Source organism: Saimiri boliviensis, chromosome 2, assembly GCF_048565385.1.
Source record: "Saimiri boliviensis isolate mSaiBol1 chromosome 2, mSaiBol1.pri, whole genome shotgun sequence".
Lineage (NCBI taxonomy): Eukaryota > Metazoa > Chordata > Mammalia > Primates > Cebidae > Saimiri > Saimiri boliviensis.
In genome coordinates, this window is record NC_133450.1 from 2,066,902 (window position 1) to 2,093,533 (window position 26,632).

The 26,632-nt window shown below is 40.8% G+C and overlaps 2 protein-coding genes across 13 annotated transcripts in view; both read left to right on the top strand.

The window, feature by feature from the left end:
• Nucleotides 1–26,632, top strand: part of SCAPER (S-phase cyclin A associated protein in the ER) — a 535,706-nt gene that overhangs the window by 63,303 nt on the left and 445,771 nt on the right. The gene's annotated exons all lie outside the window — the stretch shown is intronic.
• On the top strand, nucleotides 1,816–3,818 carry LOC141583455 (heterogeneous nuclear ribonucleoprotein A1-like). The gene has a single exon (XM_074392630.1). The coding sequence runs from the start codon at nucleotides 2,997–2,999 to the stop codon at nucleotides 3,801–3,803; it is 807 nt and encodes a 268-aa protein (XP_074248731.1). The 5' UTR covers nucleotides 1,816–2,996; the 3' UTR covers nucleotides 3,804–3,818.

Sequence of the window (26,632 nt, forward strand, 5' to 3'; positions counted from 1 at the left end):
GGGAGGTTGTATGTTTACAGAAATTTATTCATTTCTTCTTTGTTTTCCAGTTGTGCATAGAGGTGTCTGTAATAGTATCTGAGGGTTTTTTTTTTTTTTTTTTTGTATTTCTGTGGGGTTGGTGGTAATTTGAACTTTGTTATTGCTAATTGTGTCTATTTGGATCTTCTTTTTTCTTTATTCATCTAGCTAGCAGTCTATCAACTTTATTTTTTCTAAGAACCAACTTTTTTTCATTGATCTTTTATGTGGATTTTCACATCTCAATGTTGTTCAGTTCAGCTCTTCCTCATTAGTATGGTTTGTATCCTTGCCTTTCAGTGTTGTTCAGTTCAGCTCTGAGTTTGCTTATTTCTTTTCTTTTGCTAGCTTTGGGGTTGGTTTGCCATTTAATTTGACTTCCTCTAGGTATGATGTTAGGTTGTTAACTTGAGGTCTTTCTAACTTCTTGTTGTATGCATTTAGTGCTATAAACTTTCCTCTTACCACTGCTGTAGCTGTGCCCAAGAGATTCTCTTATATTATTTGTTTTTATTAGTTTCAAAGAGTTTTTTGATTTGTCTTGATTTCATTGTTTACCCAAAAGTGATTCATGAGCAGATTGCTTAATTTCCATGTAATTGTATGTTTTTGAGAGATCTTATTATAGATTTCTGTTTTTATTGCACTGTGGTCTAAGGGTGTAGTTGGTATGATTTCACTTTGAATTTGTTGAGAATTGCCTTATGGTTGAGTGTGTGGTTCATTTTGGAGTATGTACTTTGTGTGGATGAGAAGAATATATATTCATTTGTCGTTGGGTGGAATATTCTGTAGATATCTGTTAGGTCTATTTGATCAAGCATCAACTTAGGTCCTTAATATCTTTGTTAATTTTCTACCTTGATCTGTCTACTGTCAGTGGGGTGTTGAAATCTCCCACTATTATTATTATTCTCTGAGAACTTAGGTCATGAATCTAGGTGCCCTAATGTTGGGTACATATACGTTTAAGACAGTAGTCTTCTTGTTGAATTGAACCCTTTATCAATATGTAATATCCTTCTTTGTCTTTTTTGATCATTGTTAGTTGAAAATCTGTTTTGTCTGAAATAATGGCAACCACCTCTGCTTTTTTTGTTTTCTGTTTGCTTGATAAATTTTCTGTCCCTTTACTTTAAGTCTGTGGTTGTCATTGCATGTGAAATGCATCTTTTGAAGACAGCCTACAGTTGGGTCTTGCTTCTTTTTTTTTTTTTTTTGAGACAAAGTCTCACTTTCGCCCAGGCCGGAGTGCAGTGGCACAATCTTGGCTCACTGCGACCTCCACCTCCCAGGTTCAGGCAGTTCTCTTGCCTCTGCTTCCTGAGTAGCTGGGATTACAGGCATGCACCACCATGCCCAACTAAATTTTTTTTTTTTTTTTTGTATTTTTAGTAGAGACGGGGTTTCACCATGTTGGTCAAGCTGGTCTTGAACTCCTGACCTTGTTATCTGCCTGTCTCGGCCTCCCAAAGTGCTGGGATTACAGGTGTGAGCCACCGCGCCCGGCTGGGTCTTACCTCTTCATCTGGCTCACAACTCTGCCTTTTAAGTGGAATGTTTGGCCCATTTATATTCAGGGAGCAATATTGATATGTGATGCATTAATTATATCATCATGTTATTAGCTGGTTGATGCTTACGTCAACTTGATTGTATAGTTGCTTTATAGTGTCAGTGGGCTCTTATGGTGGCAGGCATTGTTTTTTCATTTTCATGTTTAGCACTCCCTTAGAGACCTCTTTTAAGGCAGATCTGATGGTAACAAATTCCCCTAACATTTGCTTGTGTCAAAATGATTTTTTTTTTTCCAAGAGAATTAAATCGTTTATTGATTACACATGATAATGGATGATACACAAGCTTCATTCCCATCTATAATTTTTATCTGGTACCATTATTCAATTTAGATATATTGCATAGGATGTGCCAACAATCATCTTTATAACCAATAATTCCATGATTTTGCTTGGGTAATCCCTTTTAATCGTGAACTTCAGGTCACAACAGTAACTATTAGTTCAACTACACCAAGGTTTCTGAAGACAATGGCTTCTCCACCCAAGCAGGTTGTATATAAATTCCAAATAGAAGCTGGCATCACCCTGAAGGAATTCTAACTTCACACTGCTGGGGAAATTTACCAAGATGGCTTCAGAGTAGACTAACTTTATACAGCACATTAAAAAAAAAAGACATTTATTCAGCGTCACGATCAGACTATTACATTTAGCAATCAACAGCATGGATGCAAAAAAAAAAAAAAGAAAAAAAGATAAAGAAAAAGAAAAAATCTACATTAAAACCCTTTGTTGGAATGCTTTACACTTTCCACAGAACAGAAACTAAAATAACCTGTTATACAATTAGTCACAAATACAGTCCTCGAGTTTTTTGCCCATACACATGAGTATTTGTCTAAATCATGTCTTCTTTGTAGCAGCTAGGCCCTGCCACCACTGTGCTTGGCTGAGTTCACAAATCTGTTGTACCCTGTAGCTTCCCTGTCACTTCTCTGGCTCTCCGCTCCTGCTAAGCTTTGTTTCCTAATTAAAATCTTCTGCCACTGCCATAGCTACTGCTGCTACTGGAACCGCCATAGCCACCTTGGTTTCGTGGTTTGGCAAAGTATTGGCCGCCACCACCATAGGGGCCAGAGCTTCTGCCTCCAAAGTTTCCTCCCTTCATGGGTCCAAAATTTGAAGACTGATTGTTGTAACTGCCAAAATCATTGTAGCTTCCACCACCTCCAAAATTGCCTCCATCATTACCAAATCCGTTATAGCCATCCCCACTGCCACCATATCCACCACCACCACGGCTGCCACCAAAGCCACCACGACCACTGAAGTTTCCTCCACGACCAAAGTTGTCATTCCCACCGAAACCACCTCCACGACCACCACCAAAGTTTGCTTTCTGCCCGTGGACGCCGCCGAAGAAGCATCGTTAAAGTCTCTCTTCTCCCTGCGATCATGTCTAAGTCAGAGTCTCCTAAAGAGCCGGAGCAGCTGAGGAAGCTCTTTATTGGAGGGTTGAGCTTTGAAACAACCGATGAGAGCCTGAGGAGCCATTTTGAGCAATGGGGAACACTCACAGACTGTGTGGTAATGAGAGATCCAAACACCAAGCGCTCCAGGGGCTTTGGGTTCGTCACATATGCAACTGTGGAGGAGGTGGACGCAGCCATGAATGCAAGGCCACACAAGGGGGATGGAAGAGTTGTGGAACCAAAGAGAGCTGTCTCAAGAGAAGATTCTCAAAGACCAGGTGCCCACTTAACTGTGAAAAAAATATTCGTTGGTGGCATTAAAGAAGACACTGAAGAACATCACCTAAGAGATTATTTTGAACAGTATGGAAAAATTGAAGTGATTGAAATCATGACTGACAGAGGCAGTGGCAAGAAAAGGGGCTTTGCCTTTGTAACCTTTGATGACCATGACTCCGTGGATAAGATTGTCATTCAGAAATACCATACTGTGAATGGACACAACTGTGAAGTTAGGAAAGCTCTGTCAAAGCAAGAGATGGCTAGTGCTTCATCCAGCCAAAGAGGTCGAAGTGTCAAAAGGATTTTATTTCTCCATTGCTTACGAAGCTTAGTTTGGCTGGATATGAAATTCTTGGTTGAAATTTCTTTTCCTTTTTCCTTTTCCCCATTCCTTTCCCTCCCCTCCCCTCCTTTCTTGTCACCCAGGCTAGAGTGCAATGGTGCAGTCTCGGCTCACCACAGCCTCTGCCTCCTGGATTCAAGTGATTCTCCTATCTCAGCCTCCTGAGTAACTGGGATTACAGGCATGTGCCACTATGCCCAGCTAATTTTGTATGTTGAGGAGAGATGGGGTTTCTCCATGTTGGTCAGGCTGCCTTCAAACTCCCAACCTCAGGTGATCCACCTGCCTCAGCCTCCCAAAGTGCTGGGATTACAGGCATGAGCTACCACACCCGGCCTGGAATTTGTTTTCTTTACATATACTGAATATAAGCTCCCAGTCTTTTCTGGCTTATAGGGTTTCTGCTGAAAGATCTGCTGTTGGCCTGATGAGTTTATCTTTGTAGGTAACCTGCCCCTTCTCTCTAGCTGCCTTTAAAGGTTTTTCTTTGTTTTTGTTTGTCTTTTTTTTTTTTTTTTTTTGCACTGACCTTGGAAAATCTGATAAATATGTATTGGAGGGATGGTTGACTTATAGTATTTTGCAGTTGTTCCCTGAATTTGCATGTTGATGTGTCTAGTAAGGTTGGGGAAATTTTCATGGACAATTTCCATGTATTTAATTTGTACACTGCTATGAAAAAATACCTGAAACTAGGTAATTTATTTTTATTATTATTAATTTTTATTGTACTTTAAGCTCTGGGATACATGTGCGCATCTTGCAGGGTTGTTGCATAGGTACAGACATGCCATGGTGGTTTGCAGTCTCCGTCCCCCTGTCGCCTACACCAGGCATTTCTCTCAGTGTTTTTCCTCCCCAGCCTCCCTCCCCCAACCCTGCTGTTTCTCCCCTAGTCCCCCACCCCTCAACCTACTCCAGTGTGTGATGTTCCCCTCTCTATGCCCATGTGTTCTCATTGTTCAACACCCGCCTATGAGTGAGAACATGCAGTGTTTGATTTTCTGTTCTTGTGTAGGTTTGTTGAGAATGATGGTTTCCAGATTCATCCATGTTCCTACAAAGGATACAAACTCTTCGTTTTTTATGGCTGCATATTAATCCATGTTGTATATATGCCACGTTTTCCTTGTCCAGTCTATCATTGATGGGCATTTGGGTTGGTTCCAGGTCTTTGCTATTGTAAACAATGCCACAGTGAACATACGTGTGCATATGTCTTTATAATAGGACTATTTATAATCCTTTGTGTATGTACCCAGTAATGAGATTGCTGGGTCAAATGGTATTTCTATTTCTAGATCCTTGAGGAATCACCCTGCTGTCTTCTATAATTGTTGAACTAGTTTACACTCCCACCAATAGTGTAAAAGTGTTCCTATTTCTCCACATCCTATCCAGCATCTGTCTCCAGATTTTTTAATGATCGCGATTCTAACTGGCATGAGATAGTATCTCAATGTGGTTTTGATTTGTTTTCTCTAATGACCAATGATAATCAGCATTTTTGTCATGTTTTTTGACCTCATAAATGTCTTCTTTTGAAAAGTGTCTGTTTGTATGTTTTATTCACTTTTTGATGGGATTGTTTTTTTCTTGTACATTGGTTTTAGTTGTTTGTAGATTTATTAGCCCTTTGTCAGATGGGTAGCTTGCAAAAATTTTTCCCATTCTGTTGGTTGCTGGTTCACTTTAATGATTGTTTCTTTTGCTGTGCAGAAACTCTTAAGTTTAATTAGATCCCATTTGTCTATTTTGGTTTTTGTTGCCATTGCTTTTGGTGTTTTAGTCATGAAGTCGTTGCCTATGCCTGTGTCCTGAATGGTATTGCCTAGGTTTACTTTTAGGGTTTTTATGGTGTTACGTTATGTTTAAATGTTTAATCCATCTGGAGTTAATTTTTGTATAAGGTGTAAGGAATGGGTCTAGTTTCAGCTTTCTGCACATCATTAGCCAGTTTTCCCAACATCATTTACTAGACAGAGAGTCCTTTCCTGATTGTTTTTGTCGGGTTTGATAAAGATCAGTTGGTTGTAGGTGTGTGGCATTACTTCTGAGGCCTCTGTTCTTTTCCATTGGTCTATATCTCTGTTTTGATACCAGTACCATGCTGTTTTGATTATTGTAGCCTTGTAGTAGAATTTGAAGTCAGGTAGCATGATGCCTCCAGCTTTGTTCTTTTTGCTTAGGATTGTGTTGGTTATGCGGACTCTCTTGTGGCTCCATATGAAGTTTAAAGTGGTTTTTTCCCAGTTCTGTGAAGAAGGTCGATGGTAGCTTGATGGGGACAACATTGAATCTGTAAATTACTTTGGGCAGTATGGCCATTTTCACGATACTGATCCTTTCTAACCATGAGCATGGGATGTTTTTTCATCTTGTTTGTGTCCTATCTTATTTACTTGAGCAGTCCTTTGTAGTTCTCCTTGAAGAGGTCTTTTACATCCTTTGTTAGTTGTATTCCTAGGTATTTTATTCTTTTTGTAACAATTGTGAATGGGAGTTCACTCATGATTTGGATCTGTTTGTTATTGGTGTATAGGAATGCTTGTGATTTCTGCACATTGATTTTGTATCCTCAGACTTTAATGAAAATGTTTATCAGCTTAAGGAGATTTTGGGCTGAAACATTGGGGTCTTCTAGATATATGATTATGTCATCTGCAAATAGAGACAATTTGACTTTCTCTTTTCCTAATTGAATACCCTTTACTTTTCCTGCTGAATTACTATATTGAATAGGAGTGGTGAGAGAGGGCATCCTTGTCTAGTGCCAGTTTTCAAAGGGAATGCTTCCAGTTGTTGCCTGCTCAGTATGATATTGACTGTGGGCTTTTATTATTTAGAGATATGTTCCATCGATACCTAGTTTATTGAGAGTTTTTAGCATAAAGTGCTGTTGAATTTTGTCGAAGGCCTTCTCTGCATCTATTAATTATGTGGTTTTTGTCTTTGGTTCTGTTTATGTGATGGATTATGTTTATAAATTTGGCTTATGTTGAACCGGCCTTGCATCCCAAGGATGAAGCCTAGTTGATTGTGATTGATAAACTTTTTGATGAGCTGCTACATTTGGTTTGCCAGTATTTATTGAAGATTTTTGCCTCGATATTCATCATGGATATTGGCCTGAAGTTTTCTTTTTCAGTTGTGTCTCTGCCAGGTTTTGGTATCAGGATGAAGTTGGTCTCATAAAATGAGCAGGGAGGATTCTGTCTTGCATTGTTTGGAATAATTTCAGAAAGAATAGTACCAGCTCCTTTTTGTACGTCTGGTAGAATTCAGCTGTGAACCTGTCTGGACCTGGACTTTTATTGGTTGGTAGGCTATTAATCGGTGCCTCAACTTCAGACCTTGTATTGGTTTATTCAGGGTTTCAACTTCTTCCTGGTTTAGTGTTGGGAGGGTGTAAGTGTCCAGGAATTTATCCATTTCTTCTAGATGTACTGGTTTATGTGCCTAGAGTTGTTTGTAGTATTCCCTCATGGTGGTTTATATTTCTGTGGAATTGGTGGTGATAGCCCCTTTATTGCTTTTTGTTGTATCTTTTCAGTTCTTCTTTCTTCTTTTTTATTAGTCTTGCTAGGCATCTGTCTGTTTTGTTGATCTTTTCAAAAAACCAGCTCCTGGTTTTATTGATTTTTTTTGAAGGTTTTTTTTTTATGTCTCTGTCTCTTTCGCTTCTGTTCTGATCTTAGTTATTTCTTTTTCTTTTTTTTTTTTTTATTGCATTTTAGGTTTTGGGGTACATGTGATGAACATGCAAGATTGTTGCATAGGTACACACTTGGCAGTGTGGTTTGCTGCCTTCCGTCCCCTCACCTGTATCTGTCATTTCCCCCCATGCTATCTCTTCCCACCTCCCCACCCCCCTGCCCCTCCCCCATTTCCCCCCAACGGACCCCAGTGTGTAGTGCTCCCCTCCCTGTGTCCATGTGTTCTCATTGTTCAACACCCACCTATGAGTGAGAATATACGGTGTTTGATTTTCTGCTCTTGTGTCAGTTTGCTGAGAATGATGGTTTCCAGGTTCATCCATGTCCCTACAAAGGACGTGAACTAATCGTTTTTGATGGCTGCGTAATATTCCATGCTGTATATGTACCACATTTTCCCTATCCAGTCTATCATCGTTGGGCATTTGCGTTGGTTCCAGGTCTTTGCTATTGTAAACAGTGCTGCAATGAACATTCGTGTGCACGTGTCCTTGTAGTAGAATGATTTATAATCCTTTGGATATATACCCAGTAATGGGATTGCTGGGTCAAATGGGATTTCTATTTTTAGGTCCTTGAGGAATCACCACACTGTCTTCCACAATGGTTGAATTAATTTACATTCCCACCAACAGTGTAAAAGTGTTCCTATTTCTCCACATCCTCTCCAGCATCTGTTGTTTCCCGATTTTTTAATGATCGCCATTCTAATTGGTGTGAGATGGTATCTCAATGTGGTTTTGATTTGCATTTCTCTGATGACCAGTGATGATGAGGATTTTTTCGTATGTTTGTTGGCCTCCTGTATGTCTTCTTTTGTAAAGTATCTGTTCATATCCTTCGCCCATTTTTGAATAGGCTTGTTTGTTTTTTTCTTGTAGATCTGCTTTACTTCTTTGTAAATTCTGGATATCAGCCCCTTGTCAGATGGGTAGACTGCAAAAATTTTTTCCCATTCTGTTGGTTGCCGATTCAGTCTACTGACTGTTTCTTTTGCCGTGCAGAAGCTGTGGAGTTTGATTAGGTCCCATTTGTCTATTTTGGCTTTTGTTGCCATTGCTTTTGGCGTTTTGGTCATGAAGTCCTTGCCTACACCTATGTCCTGAATGGTTTTGCCTAGATTTTCTTGTAAGGTTTTTATGGTAATAGGTCTGATGTTTAAGTCTTTAATCCATCTGGAGTTAATTTTGGTGTAAGGTGTCAGGAAGGGGTCCTGTTTCTGCTTTCTGCACATGGCTAGCCAGTTTTCCCAACACCATTTATTAAACAGGGAGTCCTTTCCCCATTGCTTGTTTTTGTCAGGTTTGTCGAAGATCAGATGGTTGTGGGTATGTTGTATTTCCTCTGAGACCTCTGTTCTGTTCCATTTGTCTATATCTCTGTTTTGGTACCAGTACCATGCTGTTTTGATTACTGTAGCCTTGTAGTATAGTTTGAAGTCCGGTAGTGTGTTGCCTCCTGCTTTGTTCTTTTTGCTTAGAATTGACTTGGCTATGCGGGCTCTCTTTTGGTTCCATATGAAGTTTAAGGTGTTTTTTTTCCAGTTCTGTGAAGAAGGTCATTGGTAGCTTGATGGGAATAGCGTTGAATCTGTAAATTACTTTGGGCAGTATGGCCATTTTCACGATGTTGATTCTTCCTAACCATGAACATGGAATGTTTCTCCATCTGTTTGTATCCTCTGTTATTTCGTTGAGCAATGGTTTGTAGTTCTCCTTGAAGAGGTCCTTTACGTTCCTTGTTAGTTGTATTCCTAGGTACTTTATTCTCTTTGTAGCAATTGTGAATGGCAGTTCGTTCTTGATTTGGCTCTCTTGAAGTCTATTACTGGTGTATAGGAATGCTTGTGATTTTTGCGCATTGGTAGATCTTCCTCCATCCCTTTATTTTGAGCCTTTGTGTATCCTTGCATGTAAGATGGGTTTCCTGGATACAGCACACTGATGGGTTTTGGCTTTTTATCCAATTTGCCAGTCTGTGTCTTTTGATTGGGGCATTTAGTCCATTGACATTTAGGGATAGTATTGTTATGTGTGAATTTGATGCTGTCATTTTGATGCTACCTGGCTGTTTTGTTGGTTAGTTGATGCAGATTCTTGATTGTGTTGATGCTCTTTTACCATTTGGTGTGTTTTTTGAGTGGCTGGTACTGGTTGTTCCTTTATATGTGTAGAGCCTCTTTCAGGAGTTCTTGTAGAGCAGGTTTGGTGGTGATGAAATCTCTGAGTGCTTGCTTGTTCACAAAGGATTTTATTTTTCCTTCCCTTATGAAGCTTAGTTTGGCTGGATAGGAGATTCTGGGTTGAAAGTTCTTTTCTTTAAGGATGTTGAATATTGGCCCCCAATCTCTTCTGGCTTGTAGGGTTTCTGCTGAGAGATCTGCTGTGAGTCTAATGGGCTTCCCTTTGTGGGTAACCTGACCTTTCTCTCTGGCTGCCCTTAGCATTTTCTCTTTCATTTCAACCTTGGTGAATCTGACGATTATGTGCCTTGGGGTTGCTCTTCTTGAGGAATATCTTTGTGGTGTTCTCTGTATTTCCTGGATTTGAATATTGGTCTGCCTTGCTAGGTTGGGGAAGTTTTCCTGGATAATATCCTGAAGAGTATTTTCCAGCTTGGATTCATTCTCTTCATCACATTCAGGTACACCTATCAGACGTAGATTAGGTCTTTTCACATAGTCCCACATTTCTTGAAGATTTTGTTCATTCCTTTTTGTGCTTTTTTCTCTGTTCTTGCCTTCTCTTTTTATTTCATTGAGTTGATCTTCGACCTCTGATATTCTTTCTTCTGCTTGGTCAATTCGGCTGTTGAAGCTTGTGCATGCTTCACGAAGTTCTCGTGTTGCGTTTTTCAGCTCCATCAATTCACTTATACTCCTCTCTATGCTGTCCATTCTCGTCAGCAGTTCGTCCAATCTTTTTTCAAGGTTCCTATTTTCTTTGCGTTGGGTTAGAACATGTTCTTTTAGCTCATTGTAGTTTCTTACTACCCACCTTCTGAAGTCTGATTCTGTCATTTCATCACCCTCCTTCTCCATCCGGTCTGGTTCCCTTGCTGGTGAGGAGTTGTGATCACTTTTAGGAGGAGAGGTGTTCTGGTTTCGGGAGTTTTCATCCTTTTTGCGCTGGTTTCTTCCCATTTTTGTGGGTTTATCCACCTATTGTCTGTCACTGTCCCAGGGAGTTGGAGCTTTATGAGTTTCCCTTGCACTACTGCCTTTTTTGATTTTTCTTTCAGGTCGGACCCGCCCAGCTAGCAGCACGCCTAGCCACTGCCTGCCCGCAGGGGCTTTGCTGAGCTGCTGTGGGCTCCGCCCAGCTGCCCTGAGCTCTTCCCTGTAGTCCTTTTTATATGGGCGTAGTTAGAACTGTCTGGGCAATGGTGGCCCCGCCTCTGTTATGGCGGACTCTCTCTGTTGTGGCAGGTTGCCTCGGCAATGGCGGGTTGCCTCGGCAACGGCACCCTGCCTCCATAGCGGTGGAGAGTCTCAGTAATGGCGGAAACCCCTCCCCCACGGAGCCGGACCATCCGGGTTCAGCTGTGCTTGGTTTGGAGGGCTCAACCCAGAGGGTTTCCAATTACTGTTTTTGTTTTCGTTGTTGTTGGGGGTGGAGGGGTGGGACCAACCGAGCCTGATCACCTGGCTCCCTGACTCAGAGTCTTTTCTTTTAAGTTGAACACCCGAACGCCTGCTGAAAAGGCGCCGGGATCTCCCGTGCTGCGACTCACGGAGTTGGCTCGAACTGCGGCGCCGGCTCCTGGCGGATTTTGTGCCTAGGAATCTCCTGGCCTGACTCGCTATTTCAGATGAATGGGCAACTCTGCCGTCTCAGGGCTCTGCTCGCCAGCTAAGAGGGCTCCCAGACCAGTGGCTTTTGTACGGAGAACCGCAGCAACAGGGAGTGGTCACAGCAGCCGCATGGGCGGAATCAGCCCCGCGGGGGCCAAAACAGCCGCACCGGCTGGGACTGCGACGCTGGCGACCCCTCTGCCTGGGTATCTCCTGGTCTGTGGGCAATAAGAGTTCGTCTGGAAATGCGGCGTCCACTCACCCTCTGCACCTTCACTGGGAGCTGAAGTCCTGAGCTGTTCTTAGGCGGCCATCTTCCCAGCATTCCCCTCGATCTTAGTTATTTCTTGTCTTCTGCTAGCTTTTGAATGTTTTTTGATCTTGCTCCTCTGCCGCTTTCAATTTTGATGATAGGGTGTTGACTTTAGATCTTTCCTTGCTTCTCATGTGGGCATTTATTGCTATAAATTTCCCTGTAGACACTGCTTTAAATGTGTGCCAGAGATTCTGGTTTGTTGTGTCTTCGTTCTCTTTGATTTTGAAGAACATCTTTATTTCTGCCTTCATTTTGTTGATTATCTATTCGTCATTCAGGAGCAAGTTGTTCAGTTTCCATGTATTTGTACGGTTTTGAGTGAGTTTCTTAATCCTCAGTTTTAATTGGATTGCACTGTGGTCTGAGAGACTGTTATGATTTCTGTTCTTTTGCATTTGTGGAGAAGTGATTTACTTCCAATTATGTGGTCAATTTTAGAGTAAGTGCGATATGCTGAGAAGAATGTATATTCTGTGGGTTTGGGGTGGAGAGTTCTGTATATGTCTGTTAGGTCTGCTTCGTCCAGATCTGCGTTCATGTCCTGAATATCCTTGTGGATTTTCTATCTCATTGATCTGTCTAACATTGACAGTGGAGTATTAAAGTTTCCCACTATTATTGTGTGGGAGTCTAAGTCTCTTTGTAGGTCATTAATAACTTGCTTTATGTATCTTGGTGCTCCTGCATTGGGTGCATATATATATTTAGGATCATTAGCTCATCTTGTTGCATTGATCCTTTTACCATTATGTAATGTCCTTCTTTGTCTCTTTTGATCTTTGTTGGTTTAACATCCATTTTATCAGAGACTAGGATTGCAACCCTGCTTTTTTTTTTTTTTTCTCTCCATTTGCTTGGTAAATCTTATTCCATCCCTTTGTTTTGAGTCTATGTGTGTCTTTGCATGTGAGATGGGTCTCCTGGATACAGCACACCAATGGGTCTTGACTTTGTATCCAGTTTGCCAGTCTGTGTCTTTTGATTGGGGCATTTATGCCATTTACATTTAAGGTTAATATTGTTATATTTCAATTTGTCCTGCCATTTTGTTACTGATTAGTTGTTTTGCCCATTAGTTGATGCAGTTTTTTCATTGCCTTGTTTGTCTTTACCAGTTGGTACGTTTTGCAGTGACTGGTACTGGTTGTTCCTTTCCACGTTTAGTGCTTCCTTCAGGAGCAGGTCTGGTGGCAATGAAATCTCTCAGCAATTGCTTGTCCATAAAGGATTTTATTTCTCCTTCACTTATGAAGCTTAGTTTGGCTGGATATGAAATTCTGGGTTGAAAGTTCTTTTCTTTACAGATGTTGAATATTGGCCCCCAACTCTCTTCTGGCTTGTAGGGTTTCTGCTGAGAGATCTCATGGGCTGTGAGTCTGATGGGCTTCCTCTTTGTGGGTGGCCCAACCTTTCTCTCTTGCTGCTCTTAGCATTTTTTCCTTCATTTCAACCCTGGTGAATCTGATGGTCATATGCCTTGGGGTGAGTATCTTTGTTGTGTTCTCTGTATTTCCTGGATTTGGATGTTGGCCTGTCTTGCTAGTTTGGGAAGTTCTGGATAATATTCTGAAGAGTGTTTTCTAGTTTGGGTTCATTCTCCTGTCACATTCAGGCACACTGATCAAGCATAGATTAGGTCTTTTCACATAATCCCATATTTCTTGGAGGCTTTTTCATTTCTTTTCATTTTTTTTTTCTCTAATCTTGCCTTCTCGTTTTATTTCATTGAATTGATCTTCAGTTTCTGGTTTCCTTTCTTCCGCTTGATCGATTGGGCTGTTGATACTTTATGCCTCATGAAGTTCTTGTGCTGTGTTTTTCAGTTGCATCAATTCATTTATGTCATTCTCTAAGCTGGTTATTCTAGTTAGCATTTTGTCTAACCTTTTTTCAAGGTTTTTAGTTTCTTTGCATTGGGTTAGAACATGTTCCTTTAGCTCAGAGAAGCTTGTTATTACCCCCCTTCTGAAGTCTGCTTTTGTCAATTTGTCAAACTCATTCTCCATCCTGTTTTGCTCCCTTGCTGGTAAGGACTTGTGGTCCCTTGGTAGAGAGCCGTTCTGATCTTTGATAATTTTATCCTTTTTGTGCTGGTTTCTTCCCATCTTTGTGACTTTATCTACCTTAGATCTTTGAAGTTGGTGATTTCGGATGGGATCTCTGAGCGGACATCCTTTCTGTTGAAGTTGTAGCTGTTTCTCCTGTTTGAGGTGTTTTTTTGGTTATGCAGTTGTCAGGAAGCCACTTGACAAGGCGGTCTGTCACTTGTCTGCCTGTGGAGGCGCTGCTGGGCTGCCTGGGGCTCAGCCCAGCTGCTGGGTAGTCTTTCTCCAGGTTTTGTTTACACACATGAGGTTAGACCCGCCTTACCAGTGGTGGATGGCCTTCCTCCCGCCGAGCTCGATCATGTGAGGTCGAGTTCAAACTGATGTGCTGGCCACAAAACTCTAGTGAGAGGGCTTCCGTTTGCTGGAGTTTGTGGGGGTTGGACCTGTCAAACTATATCACCTGTTTCCCTGCTTTCAAGGCTCCCTCTTTCTGGGGGTTAGGCAGTTCCATCCAGCAAGCATTCTCGGCATTAGCCAAAACTTCCCCCCAGGTCTGTGCCGACAACTGGCAGCACCATGCGGGCTGGAGCTGTCACTCAGATCTGTGTTGATAGCTCATACTTTTTAGCCCCATGGCATTCTCCTGTGCTGAGTTCCAGAGGGCATGGGGGAAGTGCAGTATCCGGACTGGAGTGCCAAGGGGGTATGGTCCCCGATCCTCCAGGCCAGTTGTCTTTCCCCGGTCGGGCAGTGCCCCTGCCTGCTTTGGTTAACCCTCTTTGGGCTACTCCTGTCCTGCTTTGCTTTGCCCTTTTTGGGCTATTCCCACTGTCTGACCAGTCCTATTGAAATGAACCTGTTACCTCATTTGGGAATGTGGAGATCGCTCACCTTCTGGGTGTCTCTTGCTGGGAACTGCTCTCTGGAGTTCTTCTATTTGGCTATCTTGGCGAAAGTCCCTTGAAACTAGGTAATTTATAAAGAAAAGAGATTTAATTGGCTAATGGTTCCACAGACTGTACAGGAAGCCTGGCAGCTTCTGGGGTGGCCTCCGGGAGCTTTTACTCATGCAGAAGGTAAAACAGGAGCAGCAGGCATCTTATTTACATGGCAGGAGCAGGACTGAGAGAGAAGGGAAGGTGCCACCCATTTTAAACAACCAGATCTCATGAGAAGTCTATCATGAGGATATTACCAAAGGGATGGTGCTAAGCCATTTATAAAGGATTCATTCTCGTGATTCAGTCACCTCCCACTAGGCCCTACCTCCAGCATTGGGGATTACAATTGAACTTGAGATTTGGGTGGAGACACCAGTCCCGCCATGTAATTCCTGAAATAGGTTTTCCAGATTGCTTGCTCTATCTCTGACTCTTCCAGGAATGCCACTATGTTAAGGTTTGGTGTTTTTACATAATCACATATTCTCAGAGGTTTTGTTGATTTTTAAAAATTCCTTTTTCTTTATATGCCTGCATTGATTTGAAAGAGCAGTCTTTGAGCTCTGATATTCTTTCCTTAGCTTCATGTATTCTCTTATTAATGCTTTTAATTGTATTGTGAAATTCCTTTAGTGAATTTCTCATTTCCAGATGTTCAGTTAAGTTCTTTGTTAAAATGGCTATATTGTCTTTCAACTCTTGTATCATGTCACTGTTTACCTTGTACTGGTTTTCAGCCTTCTCCTGTATCTTGTGGATTTTCCTTCCCATCCGGATTCTGAACTGTAGGTCTGTCATTTCAGCCATTTTAATCTGGTTAAGAGCCTTTCCTGAGGAGCTAGTGTAGTTGTTTGGAGATAAGAAGATACTCTAGTTTTAGAGTTTCCAGAATTTTTGTGCTGGCTCTTTCTCATCTATGTTTGCTGATGTTCTTTTAATTTTTGAAGCTGCTGTTCTTTGGATGGGGCTTTTTGTTTTTATATTCTTTGATGCCCTTGAGAATTTAACTGTGGTATAATTTGGGTTTAGTCAGTTGGCTTCATTTCTGAATGCTTTCAGGCCACCAAGCCTCAGCAGAGCACTCCTGGGCTGTGTGCTCTAACCTTGATTGGCTGTTAGTAGGCCTGCAGCTTTGTTCTTTGGCCCCTAGAGGTCAAGCACCTGCAGCACTAGAGGGATTGAAGTGCTCCCAGCCAGCTGACAACCACATTCTGACTGGGACTGCTAGTCACGGAAGGGGTCATGGGAAAGTGTACTGTGTTTGGAGGCATTGTGGGAGAGTGTGTACCAGTGTAGCGGTGGGGCAACCACAGGTGATCGTGCACCAGTGGGGTGGTGGGGGTGTTGTAGCTGAGTACTCACCAATGGAGTGGTTGAGGGGGAGGGGTTGGTATATACCAACAGGACAGTAGGGACCCTATGGGTGTGCACAGTGTTGGTGGGTCCTCGTGCATGTGCATGCTGACAAGGGGATGTTGTGGGAATGTGTGTGCCAGCAGGGTCCTGTCTACAAATGAACTCCTATGGAAGGGTGAGGGCTGCCAAAAAGTTATGGTGGTGGCCACTGACAAGCTTCTCATTGGAGCCACTGTGGCTGTATTGAAGATGGATGTGGCCAGGAAGGGGCCCTGGAAGAGGCCAGCAAACAGGAGCGTTTATATCAGACTGGCGCTGTACTGCAGGCAGGACAGCCCTGCTCTCTCCTTATCTGGCAGCTAAGAAAGGCTAAAGCCCTACCTATAGGCGATGATTCTGTGGTAAGCCTTGGGGAATGGAAGCCCTTGGCCATGCTCCGTAAGAGCTGTCCATGCCTAACCCTTTGGACTTCGTGCAGTTTGGAGTTATGTCTCTGCCAACTCCCCAGGCAGTTCTCCATGTTGTCTCAAATGTCTTTGGAGGTCCTGAAGGTCTCCTGCAGTTCCCTGGTGAGGGTGGACCACTCCATGCCCGTTTTACTCACCCCTTCCATAGGAGCCAGTTTGGTCCAGGAGTGGGTCATGGAGCTTGGCAGCCTGGTTCAGGGTTCCCAGCTTCCTTTCCCTTCAGCCCCGGGGTCTGTGTTCTCCCTCTATCCACTATTAATGCTTTCTTTCCAAAGGTCTGCTTGGAGTGTGCCAGTCTACTTGATGTTTTGGTCTCTCTTGGTGGCTACCTCTAGTTGGCCATTTTGGCTCTTCTGCTCTCTCACAACATTTTAAACTGGTAAAAGTAAGTTCATGATCTCTCCTTCCCACCCCAAACCTGATGTGTTTCTCTCCTCGAATGGCACATACTACTTCCACCCCCAGGTGTTTGGTGCTTGAGACCTGGGAGACATCCTTGGTTCCTCCCCTCACCTCACAAAGCCACTCGCTATCCAATGGATTAATTTCTTTCAGAATTACCTTCTCAGTCCTTCCAGTCCGTTCCCATCTCACTCTACTGCTACCGTCCTAATCCAAGCTGCCATAAAATGCTTAGATTACAAGTGAAGGCTTCTAACAGGACTTCCTGCATTCTTCTAATCTATTCTCCACAATGCAGGCAGATTCATATTTAGAAAATGACAAATATGTCTCTCTCATTGCTTTGATTATAGTTGTTCAAAGGTTTTCCTTTGTTCTGAGCATAATTTTTTTTTTTTTTTTTTTTTTTGAGACGGAGTTTCGCTCTTGTTACCCAGGCTGGAGTGCAATGGCGCGATCTCGGCTCACCGCAACCTCCGCCTCCTGGGTTCAGGCAATTCTCCTGCCTCAGCCTCCTGAGTAGCTGGGACTACAGGCACGAGCCACCGTGCCCACTGAATTTTTTGTATTTTTAGTAGAGACAGGGTTTCACCATGTTGACCAGGACGGTCTCGATCTCTTGACCTCGTGATCCACCCACCTCGGCCTCCCAAAGTGCTGCGATTACAGGCTTGAGCCACCGCGCCTGGCCGCATCAAAAATTTTAACATCACCTTCCAATCTTGAGTGACTTGATCCATGAATTTTTCATTTCACACCAGTTTGTCTCCTTCCTTCTGCCTCATGTAAATCAGCCTGCCTTTAGTTACTTAATCATATCATGTCCTTACACGTTTCCTGATCTTTCTAATTTTTCTGCCCAGAACACTGTTACCTCTTCCTCCTCCTTGCCCAACACCTTCTCACCTCCTTGATTTCTTTTACTGAACTCCTATTCATAATTTACATTTCAGCCTAAGTGTCACGTTCCCAGGGGAGCCATATGATATGTTCTTACAGTATATATGCTTCTCTTTGGAAACGTATATCGCATTTGAAATGAAATAATTGCATATTTAATTGTTTATATCTGTTACCTTTTCTAGATGCCAAGCATTATCATCAATATGATAGAGCATTGATTTTTGTTTTCCTTTTGGGTATTTTGAATAGTGGATTAACTTGAGGCTGTAATTACCGTGTCATAACTACTGTTGGGTTAGTCAAATTGGACCTGTCTGGTTTTCTCAGTCTGTTTACTATTGCTTATAACAGAATACTAGAAACTGGATAATTTATAAAGACAGGGAATGTATTTCTCATAGTTATAGAGAGGCTGAGAAGTCCAGCTTTGAGAGGCTTTATCCGGTTTGGGTCTTCTTGCTGATGGGGACTCTGCAGAATCCCAAGACAACACAGGGGACTGAGCTCGGCTTAGTAGCTCAGGCCTCTCCTCCTCTACGTATGAATGTGCCAGTCCCATTCCCCTGCTAACTCATTAATTAGTCCATTAGCCCATTAAACCATTCATGAGTGCAGAGTCCTCATGGTGCAATTGTCTCTTAAGGGCCCCACCTCTCAATACTGCCACAATTGAGGATTAAATTTTTTTTTTTTTTTTTTTGAGACAGAGTTTCGCTCTTGTTACCCAGACAGAGTTTCGCTCTTGTTATTGTGCAATGGCGCGATCTCGGCTCGCCGCAACCTCCGCCTCCTGGGTTCAGGCAATTCTCCTGCCTCAGCCTCCTGAGTAGCTGGGATTACAGGCACGCGCCACCATGCCCAGCTACTTTTTTAGATTTTTAGTAGAGACGGGGTTTCACCATGTTGACCAGGATGGTCTCGCTCTCTCGACCTCGTGATCCACCCGCCTCGGCCTCCCAAAGTGCTGGGATTACAGGCGCGAGCCACCGCGCCCGGCGAGGATTAAATTTTAACATGAGTTTTAAAGGAAACAAATATTCAAACCATCATGGACTGGGATCAGTTCCTAGTTATATCAGCCTAGTTTTTAGAAATAGTTGTCGTACCATTTTATATCATACTTTCATTTTTCAACTATTTCTTCCTGACTTATTTTTTGTTGATGTTACCATGAGTCTCCTAGTCACCTGTGTTCTATTTTTTTGTTGACTGCCACGTTCCTATCCATTCATCTTTTGCATTGTATTATTTTTTCCATTCACAAATGCCTTCGCTCTTTCCTAGTGTCAAGATACTGCTTTTTGAAGGCCCTTTTGCTCTCCAGTGAAGTGTTACCTTTTTGGTATGTCCTCCTCCAGTTTTCTTTTCTTTTTCTAGCCCTTCATATTACTTTCCTGCTCTAACACTTGTATTAATTCTACCTCCATAGCCTTTGGAATCCACAACAGATTAATCATTTTGGCTTTTAAAATCTCGTACTGTATGGTCTTAGTTGACTTTTCCAGTTATGTTATAATCAGGCTAAGCTGCCTGTATACTCACAACAGAAGGTTTGGGAAAGCTGAGTCCTCAGAACCAAGTCCACAGGCTTTGAGATTCCAAATGGAGATGTATTTCTAAAAAATGAATTCGTGTCTTTCATTTGGGAACTGGTATAATGCAACAGGATGCGATAACCTCGGCCCTGAGACTTTGTTGGACTTAATCTCAGTGACAGCCAAAGAGAGGAAATGGAAAGAAAGAGAAATGGGATATTGGAAAGGGGACATTTGTTTAAGTCAGTTTGGTGGAAGAATCGTAACTGAGGGGTGAAATCCACCGCCACCTGACTTTTTTTTTTTTGACTAATTCATTACGATTTAGACACATTACAACTTAACTTTGTCAGAAAAAAAGAATGAAAATCATGCATGTGATTGGTAATAGAAATCAGAATAGTGCAGAATATGAAGCTGAATAATAAATCATGAGATCTGAATGTGATCTTAGAAATTATATAATCTAGCCGTTTTATCTTACTGATGGGAAACTGTAAAACTAAATGACGTGTCAGAAATTGCATAACAAGTTACCCTCAGAGCTAAGGACTGGAACTCAAGTGTACTTATATTTCATTCAACCACATTTAATGAATATTATAACATACACGGTTTTGGGTGAAATATAACAAAAGTGCTTTAGATAAAACACAGTATGTTGATTTAAATGCCACAGTTTTTTCTTTTATAACTTAATTAAAGGCTTTATTTTAGGAGGGAATATCCATGCTGCTCCTTCTGTGGATATCACCTTGGGCTATTTATACTTTTTATTGAGAGACTCTATTTTTTGTTAAAAATTCTTTTTTTACTGTTAATTTGAAATGATAGAAATTTATCAGAGAATGACTGCAACATAGAAAATAGATTTTTTGTGGCTGGGCATGGTGGCTTATGCCTGTAAGCCCAGGACTTTGGGAGGCCGAGGTGGACAGGAGTTAGAGACTAGCCCGACCAATGTGGTAAAACCTTGTCTTTACTACAAATACAGTAATTAGCCGGGCATGGTGGCATGTGCCTATAGTCACACCTACTCAGGAGGCTGAGACAGGAGAGTTGCTTGAACCCGGGAGCTGGAGGTTGCAGTGAGCCGAGATCGCGCCACTGCACTTCAGCCTGGCAAGAGAGTGAGACTCCATCTCAAAAAAGAAAAAAAAAAAAAAAAAAAAAAGAAAGAAAACAGATCTTCTTTGGGCCCAGACCACTAGATGTAGTAGGAAAGATAATAATTTTGTTGTTTTATTATTCTGGGTTATTGAAGGGATTTGAGATTTGATCACTGTGGAGAAAAGAGTCAGTTTATGATTTTGCAATAAATTTTGCTCCTCTATACATGTTGCCTGAATGAAGGTAACTGTTTTAAGAGAATAGGGTTTGTTTGTTTGTTTGTTTTTTGGACTAATAACTTAGAAAGTGAGATGTGTTAATACCGACAAATATGGTTTGAAAGAGAAAGGACTTTAATTTTTATAGCACTTATGAGCTTGACTATGCATTGACATTAGTCATTATACTTGATGTGGCCCATAGGAAGAGAGATAACTTCATGGGATCATAGAAGAGTTCCTGTATGTGGTGTCTGTGCAGGCCCTTAAAGGGAGAATAGGAGCTATCACTGGTTAATAGTCATTTTAATGTGTCCTCTAAGCTAGTTGTGCGATTTTGGAAAAAAATCACTAAATTGTATTCAACCTTTGTGTCCATAAATGAAGAGGTTGGACTAGATGAGGGCTGAAGATACATCAGCTGAATAAAAGCATGTAATTGGTATTGGGAGAATATTCTAGGCAAAAGGAAGGTCTTGAGGCAGTTGTTTGGAGGTAACTGTGCAGGTATCTGTGACGGATTTGAATTTGGGTATGTTGATTTTGAGCCTTATCACTTAGCATTTTTGTCTATTTATTCTTATTGTTAGTAGCTCTGTAATTTTTCTTAGTGGGAAATACTATTAGAAGCATCTAGTCAGACCAACTTGCAAGTGAGTTCAGGTAAAAGTTGGTTAGCAATTGCAGTAAAACATCTCTATCATTACCCCGGCAAATACAAATTTTATTTACCCACAGAGATGCAGATAAGGATTAAATGATAAAGGAGAATGGCTTCCATTAGCAGATTTTAATTGTTATGTTTTTGGTTGGTGAAGATATTAAGTGTTTTTTTCCAGATGAATTATATTGAAAATTTAAGAGAGATATTAAAAAAAAATGAGTGATTGAGAACTGATGATGGTGGTGAATGATGTTAGTTGACAGTTTTGCAAATGGTTTACTTGATGTTTTGCTTTAAGATGATTTCCCTGTGGAACTATTTATCCCAGTAGTAGCATTCAAAAAACTAGATAAGATGTTCTTTAAAAGTAATGTGTTAAAAGGCTTGTTTTCGTTTTGATAAAGCTCGTTGTTTTTTTTTTTTTTCTCACAAAGATTCCCTTTTGTCACTGACTTCTCATGCAGTGCATGTTTCTAGCCCTTCATCACTATGGGAGTATTCCACTGTGCTGATTCCTGTAGCTGAATTGGAGGGTTGGATTGATGTCCTGGGCCCAAGGGCCTGTGCACTAGTATTGTGTGTCAGGAGGACAAAGGGATGGCGCCAACCTTCCTGCTCTGTGCGCCAGTAACTAGAATTAATTATAAACCAATCGAATCCGTTGCAGCCAATTGGTAAACTAATTGGTAATTTTAGCTGTACATCTATATGGAGTTATCTGAATGCCTATAACATTACTTTCAGAACCACTTTTGTTCTGTTTCATCCTGCTTGACAAAATGGCCTTCATAGCTTTGAGGAGAAAGATGTGCATCAGTGACTATGAGGTTGCTCCAGCTGCTTGTCTTGTTTGTATTCCCTTGTTCGTAAAACATGACTCAGATTACAGCTACGTGGTACTATGATCATTTTTGATAACGTTGAGTTAAATGTTCCTTAAAATAGGCTGTAAGCTACCAAATGTACTTTCTCTTTGCCAATGAGTTTCAGGAGTGTAACTGCTTATATTCTTGCTCTTTGGAGTTTTATATTTTTAGCAAAAAGAGAAATCAGTAGGAAACTTCTGAAATAAATTATTCTGAGTTGTCTTTTTTACCTTAATATAGGTGATTTGAGTGAAATTAATTTGATTAAACAATTTGAATTATATAAGAATAGAGGAAAGGAAGCCAACTAAAATTTAGAATTTGTCCTTTTCCTGCTTGTAGAAGACTTTTTTTTTTTTAACCAGTTATTTGGCACCAAGGATTACTTTTGAAAGGAAATAAACAATACTTCTTTGTTCAGAAGGGTATTTTAAAGTAGAATATCACTTTTAATGACCAAGGTAAGGGTGGTACTGTATTCATTTGTGAATAATTTGGCATATATTTATTATTAGTCTTGGGTCTGATTTCCAAAGTATTTATCTGTGTTTAGATGTTATGTTATGTTATGTTACTGGTTTTTTGGAGATGGCGTTTTCACTCTTGTTGCCCAGGCCGGAGTGCAATGGCATAATCTTGGCTCACTGCAACCTGTGAGTTCGTGATTCTCCTGCCTCAGCCTCCTAGGTAGCTGGGCTTACAGGGGCCTACCACCATGCCCAACTAATTTTTTGTATTTTTAGTAGACATGGTGTTTCACCATCTTGGCCAGGCTGGTCTTGAACTCCTGTCCTCAGGTGATAGAACCCCCTCGGCCTCCCAAAGTGCTGGGATTACAGACGTGAGCCACTGCGCCTGGCCCAAAGTATATCTATGTTTAAAAACACTTATAAGTGAAAAATATTTTTGAGGTATGTGGGCATGACTGATACTACAAAGTCAGACTAAGCTATAGAAAAATAATGTATTTATACTACAAATGATCATTTTTATAGCTGGTTGACATTTTCTGATTGTCGTTTTCTGAGAGTATTGGTAAAGTTGTCTTTATAGTAAGGTGAGACTGGTATATCTTTATGGCAAGGTGAGAATGGTATGAGACTGGTAAAGCAAATATGTTTTAAAGTTCTTCAAATGCGATTAAATGACAGCTTTGGCTGATGTACCAATACATACACACACAGTCACATTTGCGCTCAGTTTCTTCTTCCTGAGGAATGGAGGCATTAAATTTTAGTGGCCTATGCTTTTACAGTCTTTTCTTCCATAAAATTTTCATTTCCATTTAGATGCATAAGTGATCAGTACCAAAAAATTACCTTTGCCAAGTGTGTAAAGTGTATTGTCACAATAATATAGTTTTGTGTTATTTAAAGGACACAAGTAGCAGCAATGGTAATCATGAATGGTGCAGTAGGCACAGATGATTTATATGTCTTAGTTAAGCTGCTTTGTAGATGATCTTCTGTCAGATCCGGGCAATTTAAAATTTGCCTTTTGAAGTTCAATGTCAGTGGAAATGTTACATTTGGTAGGAGAAGGCAGATAACCCATCATATGACTGAAAACTGGTTTTAAATGCCTTTATATATTTAGCTTTGTATTAGCTGCTTAAGAAATGTTGGTAAAATTTTAAACATTTACTTTTTCAAACATTTTCTTCTTTTCCTTTCCTTGTTTTTGACTTTATTTTTTTAAGACTAGTTTTAGGTTCACAACAAAATTAAGAGGAAGGTAGAAATTTTGCATGTATTCCCTACCCCCATACGTACATAGCCTCCTCATTATCAATATCATACACCTGAGTGGTATATTTGTTACAGTGGATGAGCCTATGTTGACAAATCATTATCACTTCAAGTCTGTAGTTTACATTTGTGTTTGCTCTTGGTCTTATACATTCTATGATTTTAGATCAATGTATGATGACATGCATTTGTTATTATAATTATATACAGAGTAGTTTCATTGCCCCAAAAATCCTCTGTGCCTGTTAATTCCTCCCCAGTCCCCTACCACTAACCCCAGCAACCACTGATCTTTTCATTCTTTCCATAGTTTCACTTTTTTCAGAATGTTGTGTAGTTGGAACCATACAGTATGTAACCTTTACTTTTATTTATTTATTACTTATTTTTAGAGATGAGGTCTCACTGTGTTGCCCAAGCTGGCCTCAAATTCCTGGGTTCAAGAAATTCTCTCACTTTAGCCTCCTGAGTAGCTAGGACTACAGTCATGCATCATTATGCCTGACTAATTTTTAAACAATTTTTAGTAGATAGGAAGTCTCACTGTGTTGCCCAGGCTGGTCTTCAACTCCTGGGCTCAAGCATTTCTGCTACCTCAGCCTCCCAAAGTGCTGTGATTACAGGCAATAGCCACTGTGCCCAGCCCCACTGTAGTGTTTTGTTTTGTTTTGTTTTGAGAGAGGGTCTTACTCTGTCACGCAGGCTGGAGTGTAGTGGCTTGATCAGAGCTCACGGCAGCCTCAACCTCCCAGGCTCAAGTGATTCCTCTACCTCAGCCTTTCCAGTAGCTGGGACTACAGGCATGCATCACTGTGCCTGGCTAATTTTTTGTATTTTTTTGTAGAGATGGGGTTTTGCTGTGTTGCCAGGCTTGTCTCAATCTCCTGTGCTCAAGTGATCTCTCTCCACCCTGACCTCCCAGAGTGCTGGGATTACGGACGTGAGCCGCTTTACCTGGCCCCCGCTGCATTTTAAAATATTTTGATAGAGCATTCCTTTTAGCTGTGAACAGTATTTCGTCTTCTGGATGTACCGCACTTTGTTAATTCATGCACCTACTGAAGAACATCTTGGTGGCCTCCAAGTTTTGTCAGTTATGAATAAAGCTACTATACGTATTTGTGTGCAGCTTTTTGTGTGGATGTCAGTTTTTAAATGCCTTTGGGTGTTTACTAGGAGTGCACTTGCTGGATCACGTGGTAAGAGAAGGTTTAGTTTTGTAAGAAACTGCCAGACTGTCTTCCAAAGTGGTTGTACCACTGTGCATTCCCACTAGCAATAAATGAGGTTTCCTGTTGCTCGGCATCCTCATCAGCATTTACTGTTGTCAGTTTTCTGGATTTTGGTCATTCTAATAGGAGTGTAATAATATCTCATTGTTTTTGCATTTTCCTGATGATGTACGATGTGGCGCATATTTTCATATGTTTATTTTCCGTTTTTATATCTTCTTTGGTGAAGTGTCTGTTAAGGACTTTGGCTTATTATTTTATCAGATTCTTTTTCTTATTGTTGAGTTTTAAGAGTTCTTTGTATGTTTTAGATAGCAGTGTATCTTATATGTCTTTTACAAAAGTTTCTCACAGTCTGTGGCTTGTCTTCTTATTCTCTTGATACTGTCTTTTGCAGAGCAGAAGTTTTGATTTTAATCAAGTCCAGCTTATCAATTTTTTCTCTCATGGATTGTGCCTTTAGTGTTATATTTAACAATTCATTGTCACATCCAAGATCATTTAGGTTTTTTGCCTGTGGGTTATACTTTAGGAGTTGTATAGTTTTGTATTTTACATTTTGGTTTAGGATCCATTTTGAATTAATTTTTGTGAAGTTGTGAGGTCTGTGTCTAGACTCACTATTTTTTTACATGTGATGTCCCATTTATTCTAGCATCATGTGTTGAAAAACAATCTTTGTTATCTTATATTGCCTTTGTACCTTTGTCAAAGATCATTTGTTGAAAAACCAATCTTTCATTCTTGTTATTGTCCTCGTACTTGAGTCAAAGATCAGTTGATTGTATTTATGTGAGTCTATTTCTGAATTCTTTCTTCTGTTCCATTGCCCTGTTGGTCTTTTACCCTAGTACCACCCTGTCTTGATTGCTATAGGTTTTTAGGAAGCTTCACGTTGGGTAGTGTTAGTCTACGAACTTTGTTCTTCAAAATTGTCTAGGCTCTACTGAGTCTTTTGCTTCTTCATATAAACTTTAGAATCAGGTTAACTTGCTGGGATTTTGATTGAGATTGCATTGAATCTATAAATCAGGTCGGAAAGAAATGACTGACAGCTTGACAATATTGAGTCTTCCTATCCATGAACATGGAATATCTTTCCATTTATTTAGTTCTTTAATTTTTTTCATCACTTTTGTTGTTTTCCTAATACAGATGTTACACATATTTTGTTAGATTTATACCTAAGTATTTTATATTTTCGGGTGTTAATGTAAATGGTATTCTGTTTATTTACATATATATTTGTTATGTATATATTTGAGGTTTATAACTTTTTTTAACTTTTAAATTTTTTAAAATTGTACTTTATGTTCTGGGTTACATGTGCAGATCTTGCAGGATTGTTGCATAGGTACACACATGCCATGGTGGTTTGCTGTCTCCGTCCCCCTGTCACCTACATCAAGCATTTCTCCCAGTGTTATCTTTCCCCTACCTCCCCAACCCTCTGCTGTCCCTCTCCTAGCCCCCCACCCCCCAACCGACCCCAGTGTGTGATGTTCCTCTCTCTGTGCCCATGTGTTTTCATTGTTCAACACCTGCCTATGAGTAAGAAAATGCAGTGTTTGGTTTTCTGTTCTTGTGTCAGTTTGCTGAGAATGATGGTTTCCAGATTCATCCATGTCCTTACAAATGACATGAGCTCATCATTTTTTATGGCTGCATAGTATTCCATG